The sequence below is a fragment of the Pygocentrus nattereri genome, chromosome 11, assembly GCF_015220715.1.
Source record: "Pygocentrus nattereri isolate fPygNat1 chromosome 11, fPygNat1.pri, whole genome shotgun sequence".
Taxonomy (NCBI): Eukaryota; Metazoa; Chordata; class Actinopteri; order Characiformes; family Serrasalmidae; genus Pygocentrus; species Pygocentrus nattereri.
In genome coordinates, this window is record NC_051221.1 from 39,798,260 (window position 1) to 39,812,617 (window position 14,358).

Consider the following 14,358-nt stretch of genomic DNA (forward strand, 5'->3'; position numbering starts at 1 on the left):
AGAACATTTTAGTGTTTACCCAGCTCTCAATACCCTATACAATTAATTATCTTATTAACAAGCACTTCTTGAAGTACTCCAGGATCAAGGCTGGGAAGCTGTGCTCTAAAACCAGGGTTTATTGCACAGCAGAGACTCAGAAATCAGCGTTAAAGAAATGTCATCTGAAATTTGAGGCTACTTGAGGCTGTGCAGTTTTTTCCTCTGTACTTTTTGCAAAGATGTAGACCTTTTGTCCTCATGTCTGATTGCTTGCCAGTAAACACCATCACTCTGAAACAAATGTGGTGTATTAGAGGTCTGTGTTTCCTGAGTGTGTGCTTTAATTCAGAATGTCAGTCTAAGGTTAGCGTGCGTGCATGCATGTGCTTTAATTGAAAATGTCAGGCTAAAGTTAGCTCCTGACTGAAGCCCGACTCAATGTTTAATTGTGCGACGAAGATGAGCGATTCGCTGACAGTCACCTTGTGTATGTGTGGGTAAGAGAGGCTCCCTTTGCCACCATGGGCAAAAGTCTGGTGGGTGATCAATAAAAACTGAGTCTCTTTCACTGATTTGTCTAAGACTAGGGCCTCTTCTCTTCATGCTGTAATGGAATCTCCTGACTAATCCCTGATACACACTACATTAACTCTCATTTCTCTCTTCTTCTCTCTCTCTCTCTCTCTCTCTCTCTCTCTCTCTCTCTCTCTCTCTTTCTCTCTCTCTCTCTCTCTCTCTCTCTCTCTCTCTCTCAGGTGGAGGTTGAGGTTGAGAGCATGGATAAAGCTGGGAACTTCATAGGCTGGCTCCACATCGAGGGGGTGAATTTGTCTGTGGCTCTGGTGGAGAACTCTCTCTCCAAGGTCCACTTCACAGCCGAGCGCAGCGCCTACTACAAAACCCTGCAGTCGGCCGAGGAGGTGGCCAGGCAAAGGAAAGATAAGGTAAGTGTGTATGTATGAGAATGTACACAAACACCCTTATCATAGGTCTGGTGTTTTTATGAGACCAGATTTGCAAGCAAATTTGTTAGATCAGATCTAATCAGTAGGAATGTGCTAATCAGCGTGGTCTCATGTTTATCAGCTGTGCTCCTGGGGAGCAGAGGCCAGTCCCAGTCATCTAAAATCCAGCCCATTTTGGGACTGGGACAACAAACCTGTTGTCATGTCGCATTAATTCAGGCTGTACACACGGGCACTCAAATGCCAGGAACAGTGGGTGCCGAACAAACGCAAAGCTTTGGAACGAGTGTGTACCTTGGTGGGGGGGTCTGTGTGTGGTGAAACAAGGCTGTGGATTTGGCTCGATCAGCCGGTTCTATTGTTTTTCTCCACTGAGCTTTGATTGATGAAGCTCTCGCCGTGATCCCAATCTCACTCTCCATTTTCATTATGGCTCCAACGGGTGAAGGAAAGCGATGGGCCTGGTGGTCAAACATGGCCTCGCCAGCTGTTTCTTCTGTCCTCTATGCCTCACTCACATCACCTAGAGAGAAAAGAAGGGCCTCATGCTGATATCATTATGATCTACAGCTGAAGGCAACAGAGTCTGCCTCGGCCTTTCTCTTTGAATACATTTACATTTACAGCATTTAGCAGACGCTCTTATCCAGAGCAACTTACAAGAAGTGCTTTGTCAATCTAGAGAAAGTATATTTGCTAGTTACCAATACCTTAGAGAAAAAGACAGTCCTGAGCTCAGATACTGCTAGAAACAAAATGTCACTGCGGACACAAAGAGAAAAAGGAACAGAGTTGAACACAGAACTCTGTGCCATTCAACGCAATACAATTACAATAAAATACAATACAATAAACTACAATACAGAGTGCAATACAATAAAATACATATAAGTGCAGCTTATAGTTCAATGCTCATTTAAGTGCTGTGTAAAGAGATGAGTCTTCAGTCTATGTTTGAAGACAGCAAGAGACTCTGCTGTTCGAATAGAGAGTGGGAGTTCATTCCACCACCTGGGTGCCAGTCGGAGAACATTCTCGACGCTCGTCTTCCGTGCACCTTGAAGGATGGCGGGTCAAGTCAAGCTGTACTCGAAGCTCGAAGGGTTCATGGTACAGTTTGAGATTTCACCATTGCCATCAGGTAGGTAGGGGCTGGTCCATTTTTGGCTTTGTAGGCCAGCATTAGGGTTTTAAATCTGATGCGTGCAGCTACAGGGAGCCAGTGAAGGGAGCGCAGCAGTGGGGTGACGTGGCTGAACTTGGGCAGATTGAAGACGAGCCGTGCTGCCGCATTCTGGATGAGTTACAGAGGCTTGATGGCCTGCATGGGAAGACCAGCCAAGAGTGAGTTGCAGTAGTCAAGCCTGGAGATGACAAGAGGACTGCACTAGCACCTGGGTGGCCTCTTGGGTGAGGAAGGGTCAGATCCTTCGGATGTTGTACAGGAGAAACCTGCATGACCGAGTCAGGTTTGCGATGTGAGTTGAGAAAGAATAACTGGCCATCCAGACTCACACCAAGACTTCTTGCCTCTACAGATGTAACAATCAGGGAGTTCTCGAATGAGATTGCAAGATCATGATGAGGACCTGTAGTTGCAGGGATGATTATCAGCTCAGTCTTGCTGAGATTGAGCTTCAGGTGGTGAGCTGCCATCCATGAAGAGATGTCAGACAGGCATGCCGAGATGCGACTGGAAACCTGTGTATCAGAGGGTGAGAAAGAAAACATTAGTTGAGTGTCATCAGCATAACAGCGATATAGAGAAGCCATGAGAAGATATTACATCACCAAGAGAGCTAGTGTAAAGAGAAAAGAGAAGAGGACCCAGGACCGAGCCTTGTGGGACACCAGTGGAGAGCCTGTATTGAGAGGATGTGAACCCTCTCAATGTTACCTGATAAGAGCGATCTTCCAGATAGGACTTGAACCACTTCCATGCATAGCCAGTGATTCCAAGGTTGGTGAGGATGTCCAGAAGGATCATATGGTTGACTGTGTCAAAAGCTCAAGAAGGATCAGGACAGATGATAGTTTGGCTGATCTTGCAGATTGGAGGTTCTCAGTCACTGCGATGAGGGCAGTTTCTGTAGAGTGTGCTGGTTTGAAGCGAGACTGGTTGGGGTCCTGGAGCTGGTTCTGTGTGAGAGAGAGAAAGTTGATTATAGACTGCACGTTCAAGAATTTTTGAAAGGAAAGAAAGAAGTGATACCGGTCTGCAGTTGTTGACATCAGAGCTGTCGAGCATGGGTTTCTTCAAGATGGGGAGTACACTTGCAGTCTTGAAAGTTGATGGAACTTCACCTGATGCCAAGGACTTGTTGATGAGAAACGTGATGAAGGGCGGTAGGTCCTCAGAGATTGACTGAAACAGTGCCGATGGGATGGGATCCAGTGGGCAGGCGGTTGGGTTACTGGACTGAATTAATCACCTGGGCACATCTCTTTTTTCAATCTAAGACTCCTAGACCAGATCTTTAATCAGAACTTAAATTTTGGTCTGAATCCAAATGTAGCCTGAATGCATTCTAACAGCGGCTAACCTCGAAATCGACCACTGCCAAATGGAAATTGTTGGCTCATGTTCATGATTGCACCAGCTCTGTCGCTTCAGCAACAGCAGCAGTGTAGTGACAGGCTCCATCATCGAATAAAACATTAAAACAATTACACCTATCCAGAACTAATCAGTCAGTGCTTTTGAACAGCATCCTGTTTTTTCTTCCTTTGTATTTTGGATAAACTGTACATAAGCTCTTGTGAACCTCTGTGGATGTATTACATATTATATAGAAAATTGTTGAAAGTAATAAAAGGGGAAGAAAAGAGTAAGTAGAAAAGACTAATGCAGAAATAAATCACAGTTTGTTAAATGTGGAAGAAACCCAGCTGTGAAATTTGGTCCCGTACAAAACCTGCCAAATATTTGAGAAATGATGCCTGAACCACACCGAACCTGGCATGAATAACTGTGAATAACCTTTTGTGTTTGGACACGTATATCAAACTCTTGTCTCATTGATTTACCTGTGCCTGAAAATAACCTGAAGTGTGCATTTCTGCATCTGCTTTCTGATTCTACGTTGAGGCAGCAGAAAGTCACTCACAATTGTGTACACTCCCTCAGAGAGACACGCATGCAAACATGCGTGCACGCACACACACCCCTCACCCCGTCTCCATGTCACCTCTCTGGACACAGTGTTTGGTGGCTGTTGAATGACGCCTCACATGCAGTTTGACCCTTTCAGTTCCTGTGCCACCGTTCCCTCAGCGAGTGGGATTGACTTGGTGAGACAAAGCCGGGTGAATTAAAGGAGACAAGTTTGGCTTGGCCAATCGCCTCTCTCTCCCTTTGGCTGTATGGCTGCAGAGAGGGGACAGGCCAGCACGGCAGGCCATGTTGACGAGATTGAGTTTGAACTGCTGAGGCCTGAGTGGAACAGATCAGCAACATGGCCTGCTCTTTTCCCAGAATAGAGGCTCTGTGTCCAGCTTGCCCCGCTTCTCGCGCCTGCCCCAGGCGTCTTGGGGTTAAATAACCCTTCAGCAGTAGTAGAGGGATGAAGTGGTAAAGGCTGAAATCTTTGTCACTCTTTTACGCTGACCTTTCAGTTTTATTCAGCATTCATTTATGTCTGGTGTTACGTAGTGTTACGTTTTCTTTTTATTGCTCCCCCAGCGGCGTTAGTAGAGGTATTAGTGCCTTGCTGTGTCAGGTGTCCTGTTTGGAGATATTCAGTAATGAAAGGGACTCTAAGGATGCATGGTCCTCATTAAGCCATTCTCTCTGATTTTGAAATGGCGCGTGAGGCTCTCGCCTGTTTTAAAAAGTGCGGGGAGAGGAAAAGACATATCTCAGCTGACCTCCAGTGATGACTCGGAGACAAGCCATCAAGGAGAAGAGGATTAAGATTGGAGAAACGCTTGTTTAAAGCAAGGAGACCCAGGTTTTCAGACAACAGCACAGTGAAATTCTCTTTAGTTTATGTAGCGTCTCAATAGTATGTTCATTCAGTGTCAGTGTTTTCATTCAGTTTAATTTTCTTCTAAAACTTATCACCAGTCTTTCAGTCTTTTGTTTCTGTCTACGTGATGGAGAAAGTCATCAAATCCATGCAGTCTGAAGCAGCTGTAGCCAGCTCCACTTTCATCAGCTGCTCATTTTGAACAGTTTACCTCAAGATTGAGAAGATACCATTGATGCATTCTTCTCAAATCATGCAGATGCAGCGCTAAAACCTCCCTAAATTGTAAACAGTTGCTGCACAGAGACTCAATCATGCTCTTTGTTGCTTGGCAACCAGGTTGCAACAGAACAGTTGTCAGCGATCTCAAACATTGTGCCAACGTCTGCTCTCCCATCTAACAACAGACACCATTAACAAACATGCAGATAATTATCATTGGCCAATTATGACGAAATTAATGAAGAGGAGCAGCTTTCCTTCAAGCACCCGTTTGTGTAATCTTAACAGTGTTTTGTAGAGAGAGATCAGCTTCATCTTGGGCGTGTAGTTTCTAGTGCGGAGGCTAGGACTGGCCTTTTGAAACTTCCGATTACAGTCCTCAACATAATCATTACCACTCTATGGATCCATGCCCATTCCTTCCTCATTCTGCCTTTTTCTTGCTTAGAGTATTTTCCTCTGCATTTGTACTATTTGACCATCTGTCACTGTTGTATCTAATTCAGTTCTTCAAGTAAGAGACTTCACAACTAATTTGTCAGAATAAGACAAGTATATTCCAGATAGTTTCCAAATACTCTTCACTTTCATTGCATAGTTTCGTGGTCTTTGCTTTTATCCATGCATTGTTAAGGGACTGCATGCATCAGAAGCCTAATTTAGACTTTATAGACTTTGCAAAGTAGACCACAGTGCAACCCCAGTAGACACATGAACATACATTTGTTGTAGTACAGCCTGTGCACTAGGTAAAGGGGGGCATGCATTCAGTAATAACAGTTTGAGCTAGTACTGTATCCTCAACGTTAAAATGACAAGAAAATCAAAGACAGTATTTAGAGACCTCTGTCTGCTTGTCATTGTTCATTTGGTAATTTAGGGGCATTTGAATGGGTATTTAGACTTTCAGAAAAAGGCCCAGTAAACCTATAGAGCACAACTTCCTAAATGTAATTGCTTTCTAAATGTCATTGCTAAGAATGATTATTAAAAAAAAGGTTTTTTTGCATTACTTGTGAAGTATTCATATAAATTAAACTTTCATCATGTTCTCTGTCTCTGAAGCCAAGACACTATTTTGAGAAATCTGCCTGCGTTTGAGTGAGAATCTGATGCCTAGTGATGGTTGCTATGCATGGATTGTTGAGTTAGTTATATTGCAGACGGTCAGTTGAATCATACAGGGTTATATTAGGTTGTTTACAGAACTAAGTCTGTGCTTTATGATCTGAGCAGTGTGACTGCAGTGCTTTGTGAATATACTGCAGTAGGTTTGTAAATTCTTGCACTGTCCAAATGTCCAGCTCTGTTCAGATCTGTGCCTGCCCAGGTTCTTGTAGGCTCAACGTGGCTGCTTTTGACATTCAGTTAAAGCGTGTCCTTGAGGGCTGCTGATTGAAGTATAATCCTGTTTCACCCCTTTCTCTTGCCGTCACCTCTTCAGTCCAACCATTTTGGGGGAAGTGTCTGAGAGCAGCACACCTACAACGCCGGCTTAACAGTCACAAATGATTGGCTAAATAGCCTGAGCCATTTTCCTCAGTTTCTCAACGATCCAGACTATCAAAAGATTATACTTCCTGCTTTGAAAGCCTGAGTGATTCTAGCGCCTGATCATAGGCCCCTGCGGCTCTCTGAGGACGTCTTACTTTTTGAGGAGCTGGGTCTATTCTGCAGAGAGGGCCAGTCTTGCATAGGTTACTGCAGAGTCAGCCCTTTACACACCTGGCTAAACAAGAGAGCGCTAAAGATGAATTAAGATAATTGGAGCTTTAGGGGTAGCTAGATGAAGTGATTTCCTTCCATTTATCTCATTTAGGGTTATAGTATACCCTGAATGGTATTGCCTATTAATCATGTGCATTCTTGTCATTCTGTAGTATCAGTTCTGAATTAAAGAAGTCGTAATTTTAGTGGTAGATGATGGGGTGAAAGCATTGATCTCTCAAATCGTGGAATTTTTTTCTACTCTTGTTGTTGGACAATGTTTTTTGATTAAAGGTCCCTCTTATCCATTCTGATGATGAAGATGATAATTAAATCCTGACAGCTAGATTGCCTGAGCATGGGAATATGTAATGCGTTCTATTATCACTCATGACAAAGCACCCTCAATTAAGTCTGAAGCTTTTTATATAATGTATTTATTTTCCCACTCAAAGATCAAGCCTTGGCAGTGGCTGTCGCCATGGCAATGTCAAAGCGTGCAGCGGAATAATTCAAATCCTCCTCAGTTAAAGTTATTTGAAGACTTGATGAGGAACTGTGAATGCCTGCTGGCCTGAAGTTTCAGGTGCTTAATTTGCAATTTGGTTTTCCAAAGAAAAGCCTTTTGTGTCTTTTTTATTTTTCCCCCCTCTTGTATTTTGTATTTCTCTGTCTGTCGCGCTCTCTGTTGCTCTGTGTGTCTCTCTCTCTCTCTCTCTCTCTCTCTCTCTCTCTCTCTCTCTCTCTCTCTCTCTCTCTCTCTATTTCTCTCTATTTCTCTCTGTAACTGTCTTTCTATTTTGGGGGGTGGTAGTAAATTGCATTAGGAGAGAATTGAGACTAATAGCGAAAGGGGCAGCGGGTGATTTTTTTTTTTTAATATATATATATATATATATATATATATATATATATATATATATATATATATATATATATATATATATATATAAAATCATTCCTCACACCCCGTCATTGCTGCCTTCTAATTTAACAAATGGAGGGCAGGCTGTGTCAGACAGGGAACGACACACTGAATCACAGGAAGACTTATCCAATTAGACATGGCAGCTCTCTCCTGAGGCTTCTGCCTCTCCTACCTCACCACTGCAGGAGCTGAGCCATGGAGGAACACCAGAGTCCCTGCAGGAAAGACACCTTAAAGTCTCAAGCTAATGCTTAGGGGCATCAAGCCTCAAAACATTTTTCATAGAGAGGTACACAACGTCCACACTAAAAGAAACCTCCTGTTCCTACCTCCTCAAATCTCAGACTCTGCAGCAAATGATGGTCTGCTTTTATTTAACGCAGTTAAAAAAAAATCTTACTGTCAACTTTTTACAAGGGAGTTAATGAGGAAACCACAAACAGAACTTTGATTTTTATTTCTGACTCATAACTACTATCTGTGGTGGTCTGTACTTTTTGCATTTTTTGGTCCACACTAGGCAACAGTCTATTAAGTGTTTTGCTCTTATCCAGTTTTTTCCAGTCATATGGGCATGTTTTACCATGCCCACAGTTACACACCAGCTCCCACCCACAGACCTGATCCTTCCCACTACTGTTTGTAATTCATTGTCTCGCAATTGCTTCAAAATTGCATTCCATGCCACCTTTGTTTTGATCCATCCGTAATCCCCCGTGTCACTAGGAGACACAGAGTTAGCATAGTGTATTAAGGTAATGTATGTCATTAGTTTGTTACATAACTGCTTCCCCTCTCTGACTTCTAAGGCTTGCCTGAGCGGTGGTCTTGCAAAAGGGTTTTCTGAGCCCTATTTAAAAATAAACCGTCATCCGGTGCAATCCTGTGGAAGCCCTTGACCATTTTCTAGAGCCTGCATAGTCTTCCCCCCCCCCACATTGTTTCAAATTGAAAAGCACAGACTGATGGCGGTGTGGTGTTTCCCTTCCCAAGTTTGCATGAATAATTCTGATTCTGTCTTTCCTGGCAGATGTATCTAGGGGTTTCACAAGACAGATGTCTGTTCAGGATAAACCAGTGCCTGCCACTCTTTGCATGTCCTAGGATGGCATCTGTATTTCCTTTTTTATTTGTGTATGTGTATATATATATATATATATATATATATATATATATATATATATATATATATATATATATTTTTTTTTTTTTTTTTTTTTTTTTTTTTTTTGTGTTTTTTTTAGTGTTTCAGCTGTGAACTCCTTTAGCTGCATGAATTAGATGCTGTTGAAGGACATTAGCAGGATATTTTGCAGAACACTCCAAAGGACATTTTGAACTCTAGTCTCAAGAGTGCAGTTAAAGTTTTTACCAGAATATTTATGCAGCGAGCAGTCCTTGGCTCCTTGGCCGGTGGGAAAGTGACTTGCGTGTTTCGTGGTTGACAAAATCTCAGAAAGTGATTAATTCTCCTCGCACTTGGAGCTAGAGAGCCAATTAGCATCGTTAAGTGACACCGGCGCATTCTCTGTATACACAACAGAACTGCGTATACATAACAATGACTGTCTCCACAAGGCCTTATGCCCCCAAACATCCACCACGTCCAACCCCACACTCTGTCTCTAACGTGTTTTCTGTGCTAATTCTGACATGGAGTTAATTAAACGTGGCGGCCCCGGGCTTTAACTTGGTTACCCCCATCTTGCGTCTTCGTTTCTTGCGCTGTGGATGTTCAAGTGATCTATATGGGCCTGTGCATGGGAGAGCAGTACTGCTGCCGAGTTGAGGGAGAAAAGGGCAGAGGGTTCTATAGGGGATATGTCTTTTTGTGTGATAGAAAGCCTCCAGGGAGATGTAGACCACTGTTGGTAATCATGTCCACACACACCACCAATTATTTAGCCTGGAGTCTGAGAATCTAAGGGCTATGCATTTGTGTGCGTGTCTGATTGTAGTAGAGTAAGTGCTCGGCTCACTCTCTTTTCCTCTGTAGATCACTGAAAAAAGATCATTCCTTTCACCGTACAAAGACTAAAAGCTGACAAGTGTTACTGCGTGCATTGCATAGATTATGTAATATGTGCATTAATGGCGAGGTGTATTGGAGTATTCTCCATTGAGCGCACACGTGCATACAAAACTCGCCAGCAACTCAGCAGCTCTAAAGGCAACCCACAAACTCCTCGGCTTCGCTCAGCCTGCCGTCAGCATGCGCGCGCGCACACAATCACAAAGATTAGTGCAGGAGTGGAAGTGATGCGTGTGTTATTTACACATTCTTCTCACAAATCCTCGGATGCAGTTTCAGCACTCCGTCAGCTTTCCTCTTAGCCCTTACACACAGGCACACACTTTTTCCTTTTGCTTTTATGGAAGAAAAACTGCATGCTCTTGTGCACATCCACACATACCAGTAAAGGCTGGCAGAGTTTTGTGTTGAGCTACTTTGTCTAATTTTAAGACCCCCTGCACTGTGTTTTTTTTTTCAGTGGTTAACGTCTCGATTTCATGTTATGATGCACGTTGGTATTTGTTGCAACTGTGTTAACATAGAGAAAAGTTCATATCTTCTAATTAAAAACAAAAGCTTTCCTAGTTCTTTAGGGGGGAACAAAGTGATTCATGGGGTTTTATCTAGCACCTACTTTTTGCACATCAAGAATAAGCTTGAACCTGTTGAATGCATAAAATATGCTAATATTAGGGCTACAACATGGTAACAGGAAACTTAATGTTGGAGATGTTTCAACTGTAGTTAATGATAAAGATACATGATGATGTTTCACTTCTGTCTTGGGTGCAGGGAGTAGCACCTTTAGCATGTTACAGCTTCACAAAGACACTGGTTTGATTCTGGCTTAACAATTCGGCTTAATGCACCACTGAAAACACATTCAGTATCTGCATGTTTAGACGATAAACACTTGAGTGTATTGTAGTGATTAGTGTGGGAGTGAAAGAAAAAGACTCTAACCTGTTCTGTGGTGTTTCCTCCAAGTTATTAACCCTCAAATCTATCACTAAGCATGAACATCTCCCTTGCACTCTCTTTAGCTTTGTTCATTGTTTATAATTTATTACATTCGGTTTTATTTTCTGATTTAATTATACAGTGGGAGGTTTTTTGTTTCTGCTCTGCTCCATCTCATCTTCTCATTTTCTTGAACAAAAGTCTGTATTCCCCTATTCATGAAATATGAAAGCATGCTGTGTCAGAGGAGTAATGGTGGGATGGTGCAGGGTTTTTAAACCAGGAGTCATGGGGGCACATACAGTTTGGATAATCTTCGCAAATCATGAGTGCTAATATTTAGGGTTGTTTTTATGCCATTTTAATATTTTAAAGATAAAGATAATACATAAATCCTTTATTGTCAAACTTTTTTTTATGGTTTAAATTATAATTGTATGGCATACTTACAGGTGTTATGCAAATAAAGCTGGACTGAAATAAAGCTAGGTCTGAGAACGCATCACTGATGACCCCACTTTATGTTGCAGTTCCACATACGGACAGGCTGTGGGTCACATTTCCATGTGCACACAGTGACATCAGCACGGCTGTGTCATGATCCCTATGCACCAAAGTAGAGCATTGGTATAAACATACAAGCATCGCTGCAATTAAGAAACCAGTGCTGAGACGCGCCACTTCTGACTTGTGCTAGGTTAGGATGTTTGTGTCCTTGGCCGTTCTGCTGCCTTTCTGCAGTCATCTGTGACGTTCCTCCCAGCTCTTAGCAGAGATTCTTGGGGGTGGATTTGCAGCCGCCCCGGGTCCACTCATGCAGAAGAGAGTCCTCATGACTCTTTTTCACCAGAAAGAGTTCACACAAGATGCAAGACCGCCTGTGTGTGTTGCAGGGGTCTTGTAATCAGATATGACGCTCTGAATTGCATTACTGCTGATTAACACATGGTTGAATACTCGGGCAGCAAAAGAAAACACAACTGATTGCTGTCTGCTTGTGGGACATTCTCTCTCTCTCTCTCTCTCTCTCTCTCTCTCTCTCTCTCTCTCTCTCTCTCTCTCTCTCTCTCTCTCTCTCACTCAGAGGGAGCTGTTGATGTGAGTGAGGGTGATAGACGAGTGTTGGGAGTGCAGAGGTTCATCCCTTGTGCAACGCAGTGAGCAGCCATTTTTCTGCATGATTTGGTGGCAAGGGTTTCCTTGGCCCGCCACTGCAGAGGCTGTACTGTTCAAGCGCCTATAATCTAAGAAAATAAAGGCACACTGCATCATTTATGCATCTCTCAGGATTAGTTGATTCTTCCTATAATTGGTGAAGCTAGTGACTAATTTGCTGATTATTTGTCTAATCTAACTAGTTCCTCTCAGTTGGGATTTCTTTTGCCGCCAGCATCGTAGAAAGCTCAGTCCTAACAAGACAAGTTTTTTCTCTTATGGTGCAAGAACACAATATAGGCCGACTCGCACCCTATTCTTTCTGTAGTGTATTGCAGTCTTTTGGAGAGGCCATGTGCAAGGTGCAAAATACAGGCGGTCCTGGTGGCTCATGGTCTCCCTAATTAACTTATGTCACTCCCTGAATGTCTCAAAATTAAAATTCTGGGGGCCTCTGGAAAAAGCAAACAAAACAAACCAAAAAAAAACATATGATGACACAAGTTGTCCGTTAGGGGGAAAGTCCTCGTCTTTGGTCTTAACTTACTACAGGTGCTGAGCTGGTCTGCCTCAGGGTGGCGCTGTAGCAAATTGTAACGATGCCTGGAGTACTTTTGAAAACCACTCGGTATGCAGCAGCATATTTGTAAATCTGAAAGCTTGCACACCTTTTTAAGAGTTTGGTGGAAAGAGTGAACTGTTACTCATTTCTCAGATTGAAGACAAAAGAGGACAAGTATAAGATCTCAGTGTGTGGAAGAGGGCCTTACTAAACTAGAAACGCTGTAGAGAAGGGCTGCGGTTATGGGTTAAAGTTGGCCCACGAGGATGCTTAATTTGGCCCTCTATCCCCTAACCCTAATTCCACCCATTCACTGAAAGAGAGAGCAAACATATTTTTTGTTATATATAGTGTATTAAATTCTTTTCATTTTAAATGTTTTTACAAACTCCACTTGAAACCTGCCTACCTATAAAAACATTGCACTTTGGGCCCCCCAGATAAAAAGTTTGAGCACCCCTGTTGGAGTTTTTATTAAATGGAGAAGAGCCACATTGACTGAAATCTACATCAGTCTTTTTTCATAATTGACATTGAATTGGTCATTCATCGGTGTGCTGTACCGGATTAGGATGAACTGCCAGCACATTAGGTTTTCACTGAACTGTCCAGCTGAGTTGTATATAAGGTAGGGAAGACTCGTCTGTTGGCCCCCCTGTTATATACGTGCGCACTCAGTCTCTCCCACAGCCTTGGCATTTTCCTCTAGCCTGCTGACATTTGCCTTTTTTCACAAGTACACACTCCCACGCTGCTAAAACATTTAGGGCCTTCATCCCTACTCTCACTTCAGGTGTCCTCTTTAATCGCCTGACTGTAATTAAAAAAAAAAAAAAAAGCTTTCACCACACACACGGTGACATTTGTGGAGAGTCAGGGCTCTTGACTCCGTCTGATGAGTTTTGCAGTGGGATGCCCAGGCTATTTGACTAATGAAATGCTAAATATTTGTTCGTGCACTCAGTATTACCACACACTCAGAAGTTAAAGAGCGCTTAGGGGGCTGATTTGTCTGTGTCCACAGCCATTTGCACTGTGGTACTTGTTATAAAACGTTTTGTGGATCTCGTTCAACTTACTAGAACAGAACTCGACTCAGTTCCTTTAAAACTTCAAAACAGAAAACATTCTGTTCTCGTTGCGTGACCCAGGATTCTGTTGACAGTAACAGCCCACAGTCGAGCACACAGAGAGCTGTGGGTGTCTTCAGTACGTGATTATTGGCTGGTTTAAATAAATACTCCTCCATAGAGGCAATACTTATGAAAAAGCAGCAAGCGAGTGACTAGCACAAACTGTTTTCCTCACATGAACCTTTGTCTTATGTACATGAGTCGAATGATTTGCATGTATGTCGTTTTCATTTGAATCTGGATGCTAATCACTCATAAATTGTGTTATGGTGGTGACGCTTTCTGTTCTTTTAATCCAAGTTAATCCATAATTTGTAACACAAGTCATTACAACATAAACTCAATCCTAAGCTTTAGTCACAGTAACCGTGTAGCATCATTCAGTGGCAGCTTAAATTCAACATTGTTCTGTAACCTGACAGTGATGCAACCGTTTTGTAAGCTGTTCTTCCTCTTTGCCCGTTTGTAGTGGGGATGTGCTTTTTGGCCACTCACACGTTCACACGCCCTCTGAAGAGAGGTAGACAGGTTTTAGCCGGCAGATTCAGGGCTGAAGATTCAGCTAACGGCTCATCAATTTTCTTTATTACCTGCTCTAAAAAAAAAAGAGAGAGAAAAAGAAAAGAATGAAAGAAGAAAAAAGTCCTTGGTGCCAAGAGAAGCTATTCTTAGATCCTCAGCCAATTCCATTCCTAAATGCGTTCACTCCCCTCTATCTCTCTCTTCCTCGCTCCCTCTCACTTTCTTTTACTGAGAGCCCCT

General features: G+C 42.7%; 1 protein-coding gene across 1 annotated transcript in view; it reads left to right on the forward strand.

Moving 5' to 3' along the window:
• snd1 (staphylococcal nuclease and tudor domain containing 1) overlaps positions 1–14,358 on the forward strand; it is a 163,606-nt gene that overhangs the window by 105,292 nt on the left and 43,956 nt on the right. Inside the window, exon 17 of the mRNA XM_017706457.2 lies at positions 738–926. Coding sequence (XP_017561946.1) covers positions 738–926 — 189 coding nt within the window. The remainder of the gene's footprint in view (positions 1–737; positions 927–14,358) is intronic.